Source organism: Ostrea edulis, chromosome 2, assembly GCF_947568905.1.
Source record: "Ostrea edulis chromosome 2, xbOstEdul1.1, whole genome shotgun sequence".
Classification (NCBI taxonomy): Eukaryota; Metazoa; Mollusca; class Bivalvia; order Ostreida; family Ostreidae; genus Ostrea; species Ostrea edulis.
In genome coordinates, this window is record NC_079165.1 from 46,999,139 (window position 1) to 47,020,595 (window position 21,457).

Genomic DNA, 21,457 nt, shown 5'->3' on the forward strand with positions numbered 1-21,457 from the left:
GGTTTAAGGTGACACACTTGACATGGTCGCTGCCTTTTGCAACCTCGGAGATACCGGTGGAGGGTGTGAGCTTGCAGCCATAATGTGGTGCAAGTCAGCCTGGAAAAAGTTCAGAGAACTCCTTCCTATCCCCACATACAAGCAACTTCCTGCGGCAATTAGAGGTCAAATTTACTCCAGCTGTGTGAGGAGTTTCATGTTCTATGGTTCTGAAACGTGGGCAACATCAGCGAGCACCATCAAGCGCCTTCAACATAACAACAGAGCCATGATAAGATGGACCTGCCTGGTCAAGCCTGAAGATGACATCCACTTTTAGACTATTCTATCTAGGCTCAAAATAAGAGACATTGCTGAAGTTCTCAAATTGGGCAGGCTGAGATGGTTTGGACACGTTGAGTACAGCAAAAGCTGGATCTCGCAGGTCAGATGCAGGGACATCAAAGCACAGTGGTGTCAAGGCAGACCAAAGTTTTCCTTGGGACAAACTCGTGAAGCTTGATCGTGTAGCCCTGAACATGGACTCTACCAACCCACTGTATCGCCAGGCGTGGAGAGGAAGACTTTGCGCTCGACAGACAGGCCACACCCTCGATACGAGGATTAATCCATGGCTTGTATAATCAAAACTGGTTGATGATGATAATGAGGGAGTACTAGTAGTCCCAGGGAGTAGCACCGATTTTCCAGGAGTTCAGTGTGCTCCTCAGGTGAGGGGAATGGTGCATTTTCAGGAAAATTTATTTCAAGGAAGTTTTATATTGAGAATAATCTGAAGAAGTATACCAAAAACAAACAAAAAACTAGCGCTTACATTGTATTGTTTTGTATTCTTCTCACTACATAAAGAACCCCTTATCTGCAAGTGTCATGATTTAAGATTCCTATTAGGACATTGCATTGATAACTAAATACCAACAACTAAACTGAACATTTTATTTTAATTTTTCTTCATTTCATTACAAATTAAATATACCACATATTGACATGCCCTTTAACACTATTAGAAAGTTCTAATAGTCCCACATTGAACCTTGTATTGTTTTTACATATTATGCAACTTTTGTAGAGTGTTAACATTCAGTCTACAAAACAGTTCAGAGTAATTCATTAATAAATGATTTTCCTTGGTCCACAAGCCTGGTTATAACGCTGCATAATATTTCTTTCCTGAAAAAAGAAAACAAATATATTACAGTTGATCATCTCACCATTTCAATTTCTTTAGAATATTCTTGCATGTTTAGTACAATATGTATATACAATGTATATCATTAAATTGATTATTGTTCAACATGTACATCATTGTATATAATAGCAGCAAAATTGCTGTCTGAAAAGTCATTATTTAAATGTCATAACCTGACATGGATCTAAATGCATATCAAAAAGCAACAGCCTACCAGAAAAGTTGTCTACATCATAAATATGATAATACATTATCAAATATTTTCTGTTATCAAAGAAAGTGGGCATATACATATAAAGGATATATATTGCAGGAATTGAGTGGTGTTATATTTCACATATCATAAAGCAACAAAGTCAAAATCACTTTTTGGTGGTCAGAAATGATATTTCTCCATAAGAAAATCACGACCTGGATAAATATATCTTGGAGCGATATTGATCTTGACCAAATGACCAATTGGATCAAAGTCATAATACATTACAATGTTGGGTCATAAACCAACCTTGATGTAAAGTACGAACTTCTAATATCTGTCTATTGCAAAGTTTTTTGTTCACCTGAAGTGAAAGCTCAAGAAAGCTTTTCTGATAGACTGTTATCCGCTGTCTGTCTGTATGTAAACTTTTTACATTTTCAACTTCTTCTCCAGAACCACTGGGCCAATTTCTACCAAACATGGCAAAAAGCATCCTTGGGTAAAGGGCTTTCCAGTTTATTTGGGCCAAAAATGCTGATATTCATATGAAAGCTTCCTGATATAGTGCAGATTCAAGTTTGTTAAAAGCATGGCCCCCCGGGAGGTAGGATGGAGTCACAATAGGGGATCAAAGATTTATATACAAATATCTAGGGAAAAAATCTTTAAAAATCTTTTCAAGAACAATGGGCCTGAAAGCTTCATATCATAGTGCAGATTCAAGTTTGTACAAATCATGGCCCCAGGGGTAGGTTGATGCCACAATAGAGATTAAAGTTTTACATGCAAATATATAGGGAAAATCTTTAAATATAGGCCAAGGTGACTTAGGTGAGCAATGTGGCCCATGGGGTTCTTGTTAACCTTTTTTTTTCTTTTTTACCTATGACCATGTATTTATTTCAGGATCAAGATAACTGGTCTTTAGCAATCTTTGTGTCAAGCATAACATTCTTGAGGCCCATAATTAGAACATTTATACAAGTCTTCTTTGCAGGTTTTTTTTTTTTTTAGATATTTATATTATGAATCAAATCAAAGTGAAGTTTGGATTTTAAAATCTCAAACTAAACACCATTTTTATCATTCCGGAAACAAGAGGTCCATGGGCCACATTGCTCACCTGAGTCAATTTGGCCCTACTATTGTTCAGATATTGTGACTTTTTAAAAGACTTTTTACATAAACATTAATTATATTCCCATGAAAAATTTTGACCCCATATTGTGGCCCCAACCTAGCCCAAAAGGGTCACAACATATCTGGGGGAAAAAACAGAGATGCCTCAACACCAATGTGACTAACATGATCTTGCTGTTCTGGATAAAACCAAGTTCACAATGTCATAGATCTGTATATGTACAAAATATGAAAGCTCTATCTTTAATATTTCAGGAGTTATCTGGTGCATCAAAATTGGTACCGTGTAAGTTTTACATTATGACCCCCGTGTAAGTTTTACATTATGACCCCCGTGTAAGTTTTACATTATGACCCCTGGGTCGAGGCCTCTGCTGGTGGATTGTTAGTCCCCGAGGGTCTCTACAGCCCAGTAGCTAAGTACTTCATTACTAGCTTGAAAATACGGATGTATATTTAATTGCTGTTATAAAATTTAGAAATTCATTTCAAAATTAAAGATTATCTCCCTCATGCATAGCTCTTATCCTTAGACAAATTTGGCTCCACTTTTTTTGGCACGCTGTTTTTGGCTATAATAGCTCTAAAACTTCATTGTTATTTCGGACTTCAAACATTTCGGTTGAGCATCACTGAAGAGACATTATTTGTCGAAATGCGTATCTGATGCATTAAAATTGGTACCGTATAAGTTTTACATTGAATAGGTCAGAATTTTATTAAAGTGAGTCAAACATTAAAGTATATCAAGGCATTTAATTACAAAATATAACGATGTTAGCTTAAATAGTTTAGGAGATATCGATTAGGTCAGGTTTCTAAGAAAGTATGTCAAAGTCACAAGATTAAATACCATTGCATCATAAAGAATCCATATACAAAATATGAAAGCCCTACCTTAAATAGTTCTGAAAATATTTAACAGGTTAAGTTTTCTTAAAGTAGGTCAAATTTCAAAGTCACAGGTCATATAATGAAATAAAAGTTCTCACTATAACAAATCTATATAAAAAATATGAAAGATCTACCTTAAATAGTTCAGGATATTGAACGCGTCAGAGATTTAAAAAGTAAGTCCAACTCTAAGGTCACAAGATCAAACTTCACAAACTAATAAGGTCTTGCCATAAAAAACTTGAATATAAAATATGAAAGCCCTACCATAAATAGTTCAGGAGATAATCAATAGGTCAGAGTTGTTTTGTTTTTTATAAAGTAGGTCAAACTTCAATGTCAAAAGATCAAATATATTGTGTACAATGTCTTGCCATAAAGAATCTCTGTATAAACAATTTACTAAAGCCCCACCAAAAATAGTTCCAAATATATTTAATAAGTTATGTTTTCTTAAAAGTAGGTCAAACTCCAAGTTCAAGGTCAAAGGTCATGATATGAAATGAAAGGTATTGCCATAAGAAATATGTATACAAGATATGAAAGATCTACCTTGATAGTTCAAGACATATTATATAGGTTAGATTTTTACTAAAAGTATTGATGGATTGATAGTATATTTTTTAACGTTCCTCCCAAGAATATTTCACTTATATGGAGACGTTACCACTGTTGGTGAAGGACTACAAAATTTAGGCCTATGCTCGGCACTTACGACCTTTGAGCAGGGAGGGATCTTTATCGTTTCATACCTGCAGTAACATGGGGCCTCGGTTTATATGGTTTCATCCAAAGGACTGTCCCATTTAGTTGCCTCTTACCACAAGCAAGGGATACTGAGGACCTATTCTTACCCCGATACCGAGGACCTATTCTTACCCGGATCCCCACTGGATTATCATACAATGAAAATGACAAGGATACTGAAAGTATTGCATAAGCAATACACGTCCCCTACCAGTGCCCCCATTAATTGACGACTGTATTTAATATTCGAGGAAATGTAAATTTGATATTTTTCGACCTTGAACTGTGACCCGGTACATTGGTACCCATGGGACTTCAAGCTAATTAAAATCACAGATCAACACCATATACTCTTATGCAGAGTACACAACGAGGATCTAAGAAATTTTAATTAGATTGCACAGGACTGATTAAAAGTAGGTCAAACTTTCAAGTCAAAGTCACAAGATCACATACCATTGGATCACATGAAAGGTCTTGCAGTAAGTAATGTTATGAGAAGAAGATTTTTAAAGATATATATATATTCATATATAAAACTTTGATCCTCTTTTGCGGTCCCACCCTTACCCCGGCCCGGGTAAACTTGAATCTGCACTATGTCAGGAAGCTGTCCTGTAAATTAGAAGTTTTCTGGCCCAGTGGTTCTTTAGAAGAAGATTTTGAAAGATTTTCCCTACATGTATATACTAACATGTAAAAGTTTGATCCCTTATTGTGGTGCTACTCTAACCCCGGGGGTCATGATTTTAATAAACTTTAATTTGCACTATATCAGGAAGCTTTCATGTAAATTTCAGCTTTTCTGGCCCAGTGGTTCTTGAGAAGAAGATTTTTAAATGACTCCAACCTATTTTTGAATTTTTGTAATTAGCTCCCCTTTGAAGAGGGCATGACCCTTCATTTGAAATAACTTGAATTCCCTTCATTCAAGGATTCTTTTTGCCACATTTGGTTGAATCAACTTGAATGCCCAGTGGTTCTGGAGAAGAAATCGAAAATGTGAACAGTTTACAGACAGACGACGGATAATGGGTGATCATAATAGCTAACTTAAGCTTTCGGCTAAGAAAAGCTCAGGTGAGCTAAAAAAAATCACAAAAAATCTGTATACATCAAAATAACATCAAATATTTCAAACACAATTCTTTTGATAATTGTTCATTTCTTATATTTCAGCTTTCAAAAACAATTGAAAGAAAAGGGTTGTCCCATCAAACATTTTATGCCGATCAGCTACATGATACATAGACATTTGACTAGCAAGGAAGAGTCTTCTACCTGCTACCTACCACAGGAGCCGATACCTGTGCTTCTACATACACTAACACGAAATGCACTACACATGTATAATACATGACTCACAGAGCACAAAAACACTTTGTTTTAACTGCTCTGTTTAACAGATTAATAGAGAACTCAATATTCCTGCACCAACACTACTGAGAATCATCTGCAACAACACTACCGAGAATCATCTGCACCAACACTACCGAGAATCATCTGCAACAACACTACCAAGAATCATCTGCAGCAACACTACCGAAAATCATCTGCAGCAACACTACCGAGAATCATCTGCAGCAAGTAACACTACCGAGAATCATCTGCAGCAACACTACCGAGAATCATCTGCAGCAACACTAACGAGAATCATCTGCACCAACACTACCGAGAATCATCTGCAACAACACTACCAAGAATCATCTGCAGCAACACTACCGAGAATCATCTGCAACAACACTACCGAGAATCATCTGCAGCAACACTACCGAGAATCATCTGCAACAACACTACCGAGAATGGTATATAAATCTATAATCTATGTTACCATCTGCATCACTTTATAAACATGATGTGAAAAATCCAACAAATGTACATGTGTATATATACAAGAGCTGAATGTGCAAAGAACAAATAAGTATTATGAAACTCTTTCAGTTTTCAATGTTAGCTGTGCGTGATTCTCTAAAATCATTGATCATGTAAGGTCACCTGAACATGACCCCAATGCGATGTCATCATACATGTATGTTAGTGTGAAGATAAACACGTGGATCTAATCTTTCAGATTGCATTCAAACCTAATATTTCTATACCTTACTATACATCATCTGAGCTTTTGTTATGACATCATGCTAGCCCCGTCTCCTTCAGTTTCCCCACTAGTTCTTCCACTGACTCCACTTTTTGTCCGGCCTGTCTAACAGGTGGATCCTCCACACTAATCACTTCCAGTCTAGGAGATGTGTCTACACCATAATCTGAAGGTTTCTTTGTGACTAAAGGCTTTTTCTTTGCTTTCTGAAAACATAACATAGTTCCTGTTCTTATTCATATTGACAAAGTATACCTGTAGTAACTCTACTTTAAGTACCTTCAGATACTTAAAGTGAACATCTAATGTAACTATCATATTCATTCCCCTAGGTGGGAAAAACAGTTGCACTTTCAAAAGATGATTGATTGCTCTAGTCTATTTTCCACCAGTGTTGTTTATTTTTACTAGCCCAATCGTTTCTTGGAGAATTATCATTCAATAAAAAATCTTGTATAACCTTTTGTTAATTCTCTGATTAATTAACAACTGGTTTGACTGGTTTATGTGGAGACTGAAATATTGATTGTAATAAGATAAAACAACCTACAGCTATCACAAACTATATTGGTTGTCTGTTGGGGTTTCACAATAGCTGTGTTTATGACAATAATAATGTTTCACAATTGACAAATCGCAGTGTAGTTTTATTCACAACAAGTCTTTCTTTTATAGTCATGGGATACCATTTTGCTTTACTCTATGTATTAAATACATGATATACATAGCAGACTACAGGGGATTTAAAGTCTTCTTTGGAATGTTAAAAGGATTTGATAACTTTCTGAAGTCAGATGTCTGCAAATGGTTATGAAAAGTAATAAGCACTAAAATTCAATGTCCGTTCACTACATAACTTAAAAATACATGTAAGTTACACTCCATGAGAACTTTGTACCTACCATGATATTGGGAAGTGTGGCATATCTAGGTTCATTTAACCTTAAATCAGCTGTCAGAATTGCCGGTGCTTTTACTTTGATAGTTTCTAGACCACCATCAATTTCCCTCGTTACTATTAGATCACCATTTGACTTCTCTACTTTTGATGCGAAGGTTGCCTGTTGATGTATATAACCTGAATACTTTCACTCATGAATCATGTATGGATAATATATAATTTATTTCTACATTAATCATAATGAAATTGCACAGATACACATACACATGTATAAATTAATAATCCCGATTTTAAGGTTAGCATATGTACCTGGGGCCAGTCCAGCAAAGCTGCTGTCATTTGTCCTGTTTGATTACAATCATCATCAATAGCCTAAAAATAAATTCAAATACAGGTCATTTCAAAATATAGAATGTGGAGAATATAGGTATTTAAAATTAATATGTACATGTACTTATAAACTGTATGTCTCAACCAAACTCAAACCTGAATTGGAAAATCTCTGGAATAAACATGTGTTAATACATTTCGAAAGATCGATTATCAAAAAAAAAAAAAATTGATTGTCGCTGGGAATAAAATAATAGATCGATTTTTCAATTATAATTGATCATTAGATAAACACTAAATTGATCATTAAGTATCAAATCAATTGTCGGAAATCAACAACCTTTGACTGAATGATGATCAACTATAAATTGTTATTGTGGCAACTCTAGGCTCAATTGGCAAAAACTTAAAAACCGAACAATGCATATTCTCTGCAGTGAGCTGTCCATTTTTAGCAGGAAAACATTAATACCATTGCAAAATAATTATATACATGCTTAGAAGTACATATAAGTATAATGCAACTTCAGAAATTGGAAACACACAAATTTTAATTCACTACCATTTATAATTTATCACCATTTATGGACCAAATTGCAAAAATTTCCAACCATAGTAAATATCCACTATACAGTAAATTACAACTTCGTACAAAAATGAATTAGTTTCTATTTGTAACTCTTCCTCAACATTTTATCATTAACTAAATTAAGTGTAACACACCTGTTTACCAAGTATCACAAGATCAATTTTCTCCTCTGTGACAATCTTTGACAGAATTTTTGAGACATGGATTGGCTGTAGTGTTTCATATTCTTTTGGTTCTGTTACAACATGAATAGCCCGGTCCACACCCATTGCAAGTGCCGTCCTTAAGGTTTCCTTTGAAATGTATTAGCGAACTAAAATGTCAGTGTAAGAATTTTGTGAAACATCATTTACTTTCAATTGGGATACTGGAATTTAGCAAAATAAATCTCTAGTTCTAATGTTCATAGTATGACAGATTTATACCAGTGCTTTATCCGGAACCTAGCGTAGGATAACATAAATCCTGCATAATATATGCATTTTCCAGTATCAAAAATTGCATTACCTAAATTTTGATGATGAGAGAGACCTTTGATTGAACTGACTACCTGACACTGTTGAGGACCACAAGAAACGGCAACAATTTCCGATGCTAGTTTTTTCTCCTTCATTCGAACTGCTTCCTCCAGAGCAATTTCATCAAATGGATTCATGCTGTGTTTAACCCCTTCAGTCACAACTCCAGTTTTATCTGGCTTCACACGAACCTAATGATAAATTCAGAAGCAAATTTAATAAAGAATGAGGAAATTCGGATCGAAACACCACAACGTTCTAGAAAATTAACAACAAAAATGAGCACTCTCGAAACATGGACTGATGACCTGTAGTATCAATCCTTGAATGAACGGAGTAATGCATAATAGAATTCTGAGGAACTTACTTTCACGGCATAGTCAATTACACGTTTGCAGCCAACTAAAATTCTAAACCCTGACATTTTGCGGTCGTTGTTTTGTTTGACACGGTTGTTCACCTTTGGACTGCAAGGAGAATATGTTGATTTGAATCGTATATGAGTTTGTATGTATTCTTTGTCATAGATATCAAATAATCAATGTTTTATAAAAAATAAAATAAAAAATATCATTTACAATTAATATTAGTTTGGTAATTCCAAATGAAAAATGTATGTCTCAAACTGTTTAATGAATGCTCCCCCAATACTCTTTTTACCTCTATCATCAAAAGATTTACTTTCACTTTCGAAGAGGCCGCATATACTTTCATTTTATTTATAGAGGATGTCGCTATTAACAAAAGTCTTGTTCTATCCTACCCTGGGCTACAACGTTTTAATGACATACATCACAAGTAGACGATGGTTTGATCGAATAGATGAAACGGTCATACTTGGTGCACTACCACTAAAAAGTTGGAACCAGACTGTAAGTTGTATTATAATACAGTTGTGTAGCGGCCATCCGGGTTTGGTCGCCGGTGGCCAGATAGCTCATTTGGTAGAGCACCTGACTAGAGATTCAAGGGGCCCGGGTTCTAATCCCAGTCCGGTCCGTTGCATATTCCCCCTGTTACATTTGGTGCCGTAGACCAGCCCCTAGAACAGCTGTAGAATTGAAATGCAGGTGAAAATGCCTGCCAGGGGATCAAGATCCTGGGTTGATGTCTTCAGGTTTGTAGTGGTCAGCCGAGTTCGATCACTGGTGGCCAGTTAGCTCAGTTGATAGAGCACGTACCTGACTAAAGATTCAGCGGGCCCGGGTTCAAATCCCAGTCTGGTCTATTGCATTTTCTCCCTTCCTGTTATATTTGGTGCCGTAGACCAGCCCCTGGAATTGACAGGTGAAAATTCTGCCAGGGGATTAAGATCCTGTGGGGAAATAAAACCTTCAATTGGTTACATGTCGAGCACTTGGGTAGAGATTCATAGGGTCCCGGGACAGGATTCAAATCTTGATTTGGTCCATTGCATTTTCTCCTTTCCTGTTACATTTGGTGTTGTGACCAGTCCTTGGAAGTAAGATGTCTGCCAGGGGATAAAGATCTTAAGAGGGAGAAATGGGGTGGTCAGGCGGGTTTGATCAGTGATGACCAGATAGCTGATCAGGTTCAAATATTAGTATTGATGGTTGCATTTTCTCCATTTCTGTTACAAATGTGTCTTGTCCAAATTAGCATACATTGCTGCAGAGACGTTTATGATCTCACAAACCTTAATCGCGTAAGGGAAATAACATTGATATAACCTGTTACCATATATTGCCAACATCTATACAATTTAAGATGTCTTCAGTTTGCCTTGAGTTTACAATAAATTAATTAATCCATATATTTCTTTCGAAGGAGTTCGATGTTTTCAATTCAAATAAATGCATGTGTAACAGGAAGGGAGAAAATGCAATGGACCAGACCGGGATTCAAACCCAGGCCCCACGAATCTCTGGCCAGGTGCTTACCCTTCCTGTTACATTTGATGCCAAAGACCAGCCCCTGAAACTGACAGGTGAAAATGCCTACTAGAGAATAAAAATCCTTGGTTGATATCTTCAAAATGTGAAGGCATTTAAGAAGGGATGAATTTGGTGGTCAGACGGATTGAATCGTTGATGGCCAGATAGCTCATTGGTAGAGCACCTAACTAGAAATTCAGGGGGCCCGGGATTGAATCCCAATCTGGTCCATTGCATTTTTTCACTTCCTGTTATACATGTAGATTAGTTTTGCTCCTTCTAATTTTCCAGAAATAATATGTTAATTGATCTTGAATGAAATTTAACCTAAAAGATCAAAACACATGTAAAATGATCAACTTTTGCTTTTGATAAAAACTTCTTTATTTTTTAGCTGGTGGAAGAAGAAAATATTCGTGGAATTGTCTCCCTTACTGAAGATTTCGAGACAGAGGGGCTAACAAATTCAACAGAGGTCAGCTATTTTATTAGAGTTACTGAACTTTGTACACAATCATTATATATATATATATATATATATATATATATATATATATATATATATATATATATATATATATATATAGAGTACTATATTCACTATTTCAGGAATGGAAAGCTTTAGGGGTAGAACAACTTAAGCTGCCTACACCTGATTTTGTGGCCTCACCCTCACAAGAATTCATAGACAAAGGTGTTTCATTTATTCTTAAACACAGACAAAACCAGAGTAGTGTGTATGTCCATTGTAAAGCTGGAAGAACCCGTAGTGCAACAATCGTAGCTTGCTATCTAATCAAGGTGAGTGCAGTGTGCAAGGACAAGACTGGCAAAGTGGAAAGATAATTGTCACGATGTATTTTGGCACAGGGTTAGATATCTAGTCAACTAAGTTTAGTCTGTAGTTTGTGATTTCTCAAACAATCATTAAGCTGTTATTATTGTCAAATTCTGAATAAGATTTTCATTTAGAAAGATTCGTAGAAATATGATTATAGGAATAGAATGTCACAGTAGAAATATCATTATAGGAATAGAGGGTCACAGTAGAAATATGATTATAGGAAAAGAATGCACTGTAGAAATATGATAATAGGAATAAAATGTCACTGTAGAAATATGATCATAGGAATGAAATGTCACTGTAGAAATATGATAATAGGAATAAAATGTCACTAAAAAAATATGATTATAGGAATAAAATGTCACAGTAGAAATATGATTATAGGAATAGAATGTCACTGTAGAAATATGATTATAGGAATAGAGGGTCACAGTAGAAATATGATTATAGGAATAAAATGTCACTGTAGAAATATGATAATAGGAGTAGAATGTCACAATAAAAATATGATTACAGGAATAGAGGGTCACAGTAGAAATATGATTATAGGAATAAAATGTCACAGTAGAAATATGATTATAGGAGTAGAATGTCACTGTAAAAATATGATTATAGGAATAAAATGTCACTGTAGAAATATGATTATAGGAATATAATGTCACTTCAGAAATATGATTATAGGAATAAAATGTCAGTAGAAATATGATTATAAAAATAGAATGTCACTGTAAAAATATGATTATAGGAATAGAAGTTCACTGTAGAAATATGATTATAGGAATAGAATGTCACTTCAGAAATATGATTATAGGAATAAAATGTCACAGTAGAAATATGATAATAGGAGTAGAATGTCACAATAAAAATATGATTATAGGAATAGAGGGTCACAGTAGAAATATGATTATAGGAAAAGAATGCACTGTAGAAATATGATTATAGGAATAAAATGTCACAGTAGAAATATGATTATAGGAATAAAATGTCACTGTAGAAATATGATTATAGGAATAGAATGTCACTGTAGAAATATGATTATAGGAATAAAATGTCAATTCAGAAATATGATTATAGGAATAAAATGTCACAGTAGAAATATGATTATAGGAATAGACGGTCACAGTAGAAATATGATTATAGGAATAAAATGTCACTGTAGAAATATGATTATAGGAATAAAATGTCACTGTAAAAATATGATTATAGGAATAAAATGTCACTGTAGAAATATGATTATAGGAATAAAATGTCACTGTAGAAATATGATTATAGGAATAAAATGTCACAATAGAAATATGATTATAGGAGTAGAATGTCACTGTAGAAATATGATTATAGGAGTAGAATGTAACTGTAAAAATATGATTATAGGAATAAAATGTCACTGTAGAAATATGATTATAGGAATAGAATGTCACTTCAGAAATATGATTATAGGAATAAAATGTCACAGTAGAAATATGATTATAAGAGTAGAATGTCACAGTAGAAATATCATTATAGGAATAGAGGGTCACAGTAGAAATATGATTATAGGAGTAGAATGTTACTGTAAAAATATGATTATAGGAATAAAATGTCACAGTAGAAATATGATCATAGGAATGAAATGTCACTGTAGAAATATGATAATAGGAATAAAATGTCACTAAAAAAATATGATTATAGGAATAAAATGTCACAGTAGAAATATGATTATAGGAATAGAATGTCACTGTAGAAATATGATTATAGGAATAGAGGGTCACAGTAGAAATATGATTATAGGAATAAAATGTCACTGTAGAAATATGATAATAGGAGTAGAATGTCACAATAAAAATATGATTATAGGAATAGAGGGTCACAGTAGAAATATGATTATAGGAATAAAATGTCACAGTAGAAATATGATTATAGGAGTAGAATGTTACTGTAAAAATATGATTATAGGAATAAAATGTCACTGTAGAAATATGATTATAGGAATATAATGTCACTTCAGAAATATGATTATAGGAATAAAATGTCAGTAGAAATATGATTATAAAAATAGAATGTCACTGTAAAAATATGATTATAGGAATAGAAGTTCACTGTAGAAATATGATTATAGGAATAGAATGTCACTTCAGAAATATGATTATAGGAATAAAATGTCACAGTAGAAATATGATAATAGGAGTAGAATGTCACAATAAAAATATGATTATAGGAATAGAGGGTCACAGTAGAAATATGATTATAGGAAAAGAATGCACTGTAGAAATATGATTATAGGAATAAAATGTCACAGTAGAAATATGATTATAGGAATAGAGGGTCACAGTAGAAATATGATTATAGGAATAAAATGTCACTGTAGAAATATGATTATAGGAATAAAATGTCACTGTAGAAATATGATTATAGGAATAAAATGTCACTGTAGAAATATGATTATAGGAATAAAATGTCACAATAGAAATATGATTATAGGAGTAGAATGTCACTGTAGAAATATGATTATAGGAGTAGAATGTAACTGTAAAAATATGATTATAGGAATAAAATGTCACTGTAGAAATATGATTATAGGAATAGAATGTCACTTCAGAAATATGATTATAGGAATAAAATGTCACAGTAGAAATATGATTATAGGAATAGAATGTCACTTCAGAAATATGATTATAGGAATAAAATGTCACAGTAGAAATATGATTATAGGAGTAGAATGTCTCTTCAGAAATATGATTATAGGAATAGAATGTCACTGTAGAAATATGATTATAGGAATAGAATGTCACTGTAGAAATATGATTTATAGGAATAAAATGTCACTTCAGAAATATGATTATAGGAATAAAATGTCAGTAGAAATATGATTTTAGAAATAGAATGTCACTGTAGAAATATGATTATAGGAATAGAGGGTCACAGTAGAAATATGATTACAGAAATAAAATGTCACTGTAAAAATATGATTATAGTAATAGAATGTCACAGTAGAAATATGATTATAGGAATAGAATTTCATCGTTGAAATATGATTGATTGATTGTATCTTGTTTAACGTCCCCCTAGAGAATCTTTCATATGGAGACGTCACCAATACCGGCGAAGGGCTTCAAATTTTGGACTATGCTCTGCGCTTACGGCCATTGAACATTGAGGGTTCTTTAGCGTGCCACACCTACTGTGACACGGGACATCCGTTTTTAAGGTCATCTCCGAGGACCCTTGACATTCACACCTGATGCCGAGCGTTTGGCGGTGGAACTGTCACTACCTGTTTAAAATACTTAGGTCTGTCACGGTCGGGATTCGAATCCCGACCTTCCGCATGTGGGGCGAACACTCTACTTCTAGACCACCGCGGCGATTGATTATAGAGGGTCACAGTAGGGGTTAACATTTAGCGAGAGAAGATATAGGGAAAGAGCCACAAAGACACAAAGTCCAATTTATTAACACCATGATGTTGTGACAATGGTGAGACTACCGTAGGGTTTAAAGTTTTTCATTCAAAATTTCTACTGCTCGGGTGAGCGATATGTCACATGAGTCTCTTGTTTTTACACAGTAGTGAAAGTGAGTTATTACACAACTGTTACTTGTGCGTGTCCGGTCAGTCTACTAATTTTATCCGTAATAATTATACAACTGATGTCATTTCTGCATAGTATTATTTGTATTGCTAAACAGATTATGAAGTGAAAGAAGGCCACATATTATGGAAATACGTCATTCCTGATGCTACACAGTGATTTATTTCTTGTTTACATGTAATGAATCCCTAATTGCTGATAGTTGTTTTGTCTTTGGATTTAATTTACTAGCTCTTAGTTACCCTATACATGTATATGGAACATACGCACCGAGATACTTATAATGATGTACTTTTAAGAACATGCATCTGATACCTGCAGATAACATTTGAATGAGTTAATTAATGAATATTTTAATCGTTATTATAATGTCAGTTCATTAGACGCTTTCGGAAAATAGACAATTTTCCCCCTATTAGTGCTTAAATGAAAGCAAGAGTTTTTCTACTTTCACAAAAACTGTTATAATATAGGACTATCTATTTCAATGGCTATTTTTACCTATTCCACTCGAGAAAGAATTTTCTAGCATCAATATTTTTGAGAGCGGACAGGGTTACTACAACTTTATATGATACATACATGTAATAAGAACACGAAAAACCTAAGCTTTAGTTACGCTTTTCGTGTTTTATTCCTTATTTAAAGTATTGTCGATCACTGAGACATTCTTTTGGATACTCTCTCTCTCTCTCTCTCTCTCTCTCTCTCTCTCTCTGTTATATAGTTATTTAATGTCTAGTCAATCATTAGAATATTTTCCCCCAGATGCTGGGAACAGCTCGGTATGTTCTACTGTCCAAGGGTAGCTGCTGAAGGCAAGGGAACCTCGGGTGAGCTTTTCTGATCACCTGTTGTCTGTCATCTGTCCGTCCGTCCGTCTTTCTATAAATTTCAATTTTTAAACAAAAGCAGACTACTTACATATAAGCTGATATTACAGGGTTTTAAAAAGTTTCGCAAATTTTATGGTCATGATGATGATGACGTTTAAACCTCGTTGGATCCACCATAATCACTGAAAACCGCTGAATTGCAGGCAATATTCAGATTCACACACGAAAGAAAATTAAGCATATACTTGAGAAATTTTTTAGAAAGCAGCAGACGGTAATAAACACGCCATCAATGATGGAATCGATCTAAAAACGTTTAATCAATTGCCTTTTTCACAATTAATGTATGTATTTCTCCATCATTTGCAATTCACATGTTAGAAGTTTTGTGCAACGGAACTGAAGAACCTTACTTAGCTAATGATGTCCTTGAGAAATTTAAACATATAGCCTACTTAAGAAAATTCTTAGAATGTTTATGCGTACAAGTCCTGAAGTTCTGGTTCAGCTTATATTCATCCTGGTGAAGTCAATAGGTTTGCTGAAACCTCAAGGGTCGAGTCTGTGCCTCCAGATCTAGAGTTTTTCATTTCGGTGTCAAACTAACTTGGTTTGGGGGGGTTGGGGTTGGGGTTAATAACCTCTCAGTATAGTAATGTCCACCACTCGATGATTTCTGGCAGTGTACAGCTACTGGCAAGCCTTGGTGGTTTCGATAGAATTATTATCCCGTTTGCTGAGGTCTGTTGTTTCTCTTGCATACTGTTTCTGGAAGACGTCGCAACTGATGAGATAACGGCAGTTATCTTGTGTAGGGTATGCTTTGGGTAGAGTCACTGTCTTCGATTGTTCACCTGATTTTTCTTGTAATCCTTAAAACAGTATTTATTCATGTTTGCAGCTTAAATATATGCTACACAACACTCATTATCGTCGTTTTTAGATTGATATTTCTAGATATAACGTTGTTTTACAATAATTGCATTAATACTTCAGCTGATTAGCAAATGTTGAAGGAATGTCGCCTTCACCAAATAGGAATTGATCAAATGGCACCAAAAGACCCAATAAAACACCTTTCTAATTTTTTTTTAATATGCCCTTATACCAAGCGTTTTATGACGGAGTTTGTTGCGACTGTGATAGAAGTCTTTTACGTGTACGATTTCAAGAGAAAATGACCCTATTCCCATGGTAGGGATATTATAAATTATGATATTCATGCATATTTATTACTTTTGTAGGTCAATAACTGGAAACCCCAGGAAGCGGTTGAGTTCTTGCACACCAAGAGACCACATATCTGGCTCCGAGAAAAGCAGATTGACTCTATAAATATTTATTATGACAATTTTAAAACTAGCAGAATTTATGGAGCATGATTTAGTCTACATATATGTATGCAAATCAACCAGGTCCTCAAGTAATGCCTCTACGCTAGTTCTTTCAAAAATGCTAATTGTGTAACCAAAAGACATTTGTCACCATGTTCCACATCTTCCTCTTTTATACTGTGTTTGCAAATCAAGGTTGATATTTGACAATCCGTTGTGCTCTATTATAGTTAAGTTCGTCAGTAAAACCATAGAGCTTGGATTGTTAAAGAAATTGTGATTCTCGTGACCACCAGTATAAGGGGACTAAATCTCCAAATATAGTACAAACTTTTACTATCTTTCTCTGCTATACTCCTGATAAACTTCGTAATAATGATGAACATGGAGGTTTCTATCAGGTGTGAAATTCGCGGCTCCTAGGTCAGGAGTTGAGACCCTAGAACAAGGCTGAATTAGTCATTTCTGAAGATTCTCTATTGGCATCAAACAATATGGGGGAAAAGGGGAATTTATAATACCCTCTGTTATGGGCACATACATATGTACATTATATCTTTGAAATATGTGAGATTACATGTACCATGTCAACCGCATGTGAGGGCTTATAAGATATATAAGGAAAATTACAATTCACCCAGGAATGAAAAAAAAAAAAATTCGCGAAGGATTGAATTATTTTGTGATAATTTGTATTTTGTTAATTTATGACTGTAATAAATTAGAAATTTCCATGCATTTTCATCTTTTATTATCTTCATAAGTATACACAATAACGTCTGTTTAATTTTCTGGTTGGTTTTGGCTGTGAAAGAAATACTTTAGGTTGAAATAGCTGAATTTTTGTTATTTTTACTATTTCATTGAATAATATATCAAGAGGTTTTCTGTATCATGAAAAAGTGAATATACCGAACAGTGATCAATTTCATAAATACCATAAAGAATACAAAATTGCGAGTATGGCAAACACGGACCCCTGAAAACACCAGATGTGAGATCAAGTACCTAGGGGGGATAAGAATCCCTTCCTGGCCGGTCATATCCGCCGTGAGCCTTATATTTTATCAAATAAACGGAGTAATTCGTAGTAAAAATCTGTGTGTAAAGAACGTTCAAACAGTTGGTATTGTGTACATGTACATATTCCCTGAATATTTAAGTGCAATGTGGTTCACTAGTCGGTCAGTACTCAGTTTGCGAGTTGCTCAATATTTGTTAGCCTGGTTCAATCGGAAGGCCTCGGGAACCAGGCTAAATATTTTCCTTTGTTTCACTCTTACGTACGTTGAGACGCCAATCATGTTTAAGTACAAATGTCTGTCGCTGCGTTCATATATCAACTAAAGGATGATTATCAGCTGACATGCAACCACCCGAATTACAAGGAAACACAAATAAGATAACGTGCATTGCTTTTGTTGCCTTTTTGCTAGAGAGATACTGATAGATCAGAAGAAAACGCCGAGATACCTAAGATGTTTAACAATACCAAGCTATTTCCCGTCATTAAAAATGAGGGTTGTTTGGGGAAAAAAAGAATATTTCTCTTTTGTCAATATTTACTTTCAGTTTTCACTGTTGACAATATATCGGAATAATTTATTACCAGTGGCGGATTTAAGGGGGTGGGGGACCCCTAAATTTTTCAAATCTAAGGTAAATCGTGGTCTCTTGTCTAAAAAAAAAAATGTAAACGATAAAAGAGACAATACTTTTTTCCACTCGGAGATATAAATGACAAAATATTTTGATCGATTTATTGACTTGCCTTTATTGGGAGAAATTTTTTTTTTTTTTTTTTTTTTTTTTTTTTTGCCAAAAACTCTTAAAATCTGCGTAATTTTATTAATTTCACCTTATTAAAAATGACAGAAAATAGTAAAATTGACTACATAGGAGACATATTCATAGCCCTATAAAATCTGTAAAATCTAGGAGCTTCCGGGGGCTTCGCCCCCCCCCCCCCCCGGGCCCCCACCAGGGCTTCGCCTCAAGGCCTCAGACCCTGCCTCATAAAGTTGCGCTTTTTGATTAAAATGATTTATATCTTCTGATGCTATATACTATAGTATTTCAGAACATTCCAATGAAAATGGCATTAAAAATTTCCATCAGACTTGATTTTGATGAATTCTACAAACGTTCCAGAGCTGTCCTCACCAAAGAACCAACGGGCTGTATTTAAGTAGCGTGCTTTTAAATCTTACAGTAAAACATTGTATGTCAAAGGGTCTTGGAATTTTCATCTCTCCCACTTCTTTTTTCTTTCTCTCCATTTTTCGGCATAATTGGGTCGTCTTGCATATTTCAGTCCCGAATTCACACTTCAGTAGGTCTTTTTGCTATAGAAAATTTTCCGAACCTCGACTCACTATTGTCCTAAGGTCACTATTGTCCAAGACATTTGTGTTGATCAAAAAGTTCAGAGCTTTATTTTCAAATATTTGTAATAACAACAATTAAAAGATGCATGCAAAACTGTGAATGGCAAAAACCACGGTGTTGATAAGTTTTGCAATATTCTCAAATTCTCAGTGTAGAAGAAAAGAAATCGGTTTAAAATGAAAATACAATATGTATATTTAAGAAATAAATTTCGTTTCGTTTTTAGCTCACCTGAAGCTCACCTGAACCGAAGGTTCAAGTGAGCTTTTATGATCACATTTTGTCCGGCGTCCGTCTGTCTGTAAACTTTTCACATTTTCATCTTCTTCTCATGAACCACTGGGCCAATTTCAACCAAACATGGCCAAAAGCATCCTTGGGTGAAGGGCTTTCAAGTTTGTTCAATTGAAGGGCCATGTCCCTTGCAAAGGGGAGATAATCACAAAAATGCAAAAATAGGGTGGGGTCATTTAAAAATCTTCTTCTCAAGAACCACTGGGCCAGAAGAGCTGAAATTTACCTGAAAGCTTCCTGACAAATTGTAGATTTAAGTTTGTTCAAATCATGGGCCCCGGTGGTAGGATGGGGCCACAAGGGAGGATCAAAGTTTTACATACAAATATATAGGGAAAATCTTTAAAAATCTTCTTCTCAAGAACCACTGAGCCAGAAAAGCTGATTTTTACATGAAAACTTTCTGACATAGTGCAGATTCAAGTTTGTTCAAATCATGGCCCCCGGGGATAAGATGGGGCCCCAAGGGGGGATCAAAGTTTTACACACAAATATATAGGGAAAAAACTTTTAAAATCTTCTTCTCAAGAACCACGAAGCCAGAAAAGCTGATTTTTACATGAAAACTTTCTGACATAGTGCAGATTCAAGTTTGTTCAAATCATGGGCCCCGGGGGTTGGATGGGGCCACAATAGGGGATCAAAGTTTTACATACAAATATATAGGAAAAATCTTTAAAAATCCTCTTCTCAAGAACCACTGAGCCAGAAAAGCTGATTTTTACATGAAAACTTTCTGACATAGTGCAGATTCAAGTTTGTTCAAATCATGGCCCCCGGGGGTAGGATGGGGCCACAAGGGGGGATCAAAGTTTTACATACAAATATATAGGGAAAAATCTTCTTCTCAAGAACCACTGAGCCAGAAAAGCTGATTTTTACAAGAAAACTTTCTGACATACTGCAGATTCAAATTTGTTCAAATCATGGCCCCCGGGGGTAGGATGGGGCCACAAGGGCGATCAAAGTGTTACATACAAATATATAGTTAAAATCTTTTTCTCAATAACCACTGAGTCAGAAAAGCTGATATTTACAAGAAAACTTTCTGACATAGTGCAGATTCAAGTTTGTTCAAATCATGGCCCCCGGGGGGTAGGATGGGGCCACAAGTGGGGGGGGGGGGGTCAAAGTTTTACATACAAATATAGGAAAAAGCTTTAAAAATCTTCTTCTCAAGAACCATTGGGCCAAAGAAGTTGACATTTACATGAAAGCTTTCTGACATAGTGTAGATTCAAGTTTGCAAAGGGTAGTTTGGGCCATAATAGGGACTAAGGTTTTACATGCAAATATATATGGAAAGTCTTCAGATATGGGCCAAGGTGAGCGATGTAGATGAGAGTATGAACTGCAACGCTTCAGGCCGACATACTTTATGAAACGTTGCAGTTCATACCCTCAAGTATTTTCAAAAATGAAATTTGCTTCCTTTATTTGCTCCCTTTATAAGTGTACACTGTAGACCAGAATGGAAGTCGAATTACATATAGAGCAAACCTTGAAAATATGGAACAATTGAACTTTGATAACAAATTAGAAAGGATCCAAAAAGAGATATTGCATAGTCGAAAAGAAAAAAATTCTAACTTTTGTAAAATAACAGTAGTTAAAGTACATTGCTCTCCAAACTCATTCATTTACTTAGCATTCTGCCTAAACCAAGTGCACAGTGGCTAAAAAAGTAGAAAC

General features: G+C 34.8%; 2 protein-coding genes across 3 annotated transcripts; one reads left to right on the plus strand and one right to left on the minus strand.

Moving 5' to 3' along the window:
• Window positions 1-922: 922 nt before the first annotated feature.
• LOC130051733 (electron transfer flavoprotein subunit beta-like) lies at window positions 923-15,855 on the minus strand. 2 transcript variants are annotated; one of them, XM_056154299.1, is made up of 8 exons: window positions 15,838-15,855; window positions 8,973-9,072; window positions 8,638-8,796; window positions 8,222-8,380; window positions 7,478-7,540; window positions 7,170-7,328; window positions 6,269-6,473; window positions 923-1,170 (listed from the first exon to the last, which is right to left on the minus strand). In XM_056154299.1, the coding sequence occupies exons 2-7, from the start codon at window positions 9,027-9,029 to the stop codon at window positions 6,303-6,305; spliced, it is 768 nt and encodes a 255-aa protein (XP_056010274.1). In that variant the 5' UTR covers window positions 9,030-9,072; window positions 15,838-15,855; the 3' UTR covers window positions 923-1,170; window positions 6,269-6,302. The 2 variants fall into 2 exon arrangements, with proteins under 2 accessions (XP_056010274.1, XP_056010275.1); XM_056154300.1 differs by lacking the exon at window positions 15,838-15,855 and adding an exon at window positions 9,184-9,254.
• LOC130051734 (phosphatidylglycerophosphatase and protein-tyrosine phosphatase 1-like) lies at window positions 9,263-17,817 on the plus strand. The gene is made up of 4 exons (XM_056154301.1): window positions 9,263-9,477; window positions 10,895-10,975; window positions 11,110-11,301; window positions 16,994-17,817. Exons 1-4 carry the CDS (start codon window positions 9,334-9,336, stop codon window positions 17,129-17,131), a joined length of 555 nt encoding a protein of 184 aa, XP_056010276.1. The 5' UTR covers window positions 9,263-9,333; the 3' UTR covers window positions 17,132-17,817.
• Window positions 17,818-21,457: the final 3,640 nt, after the last annotated feature.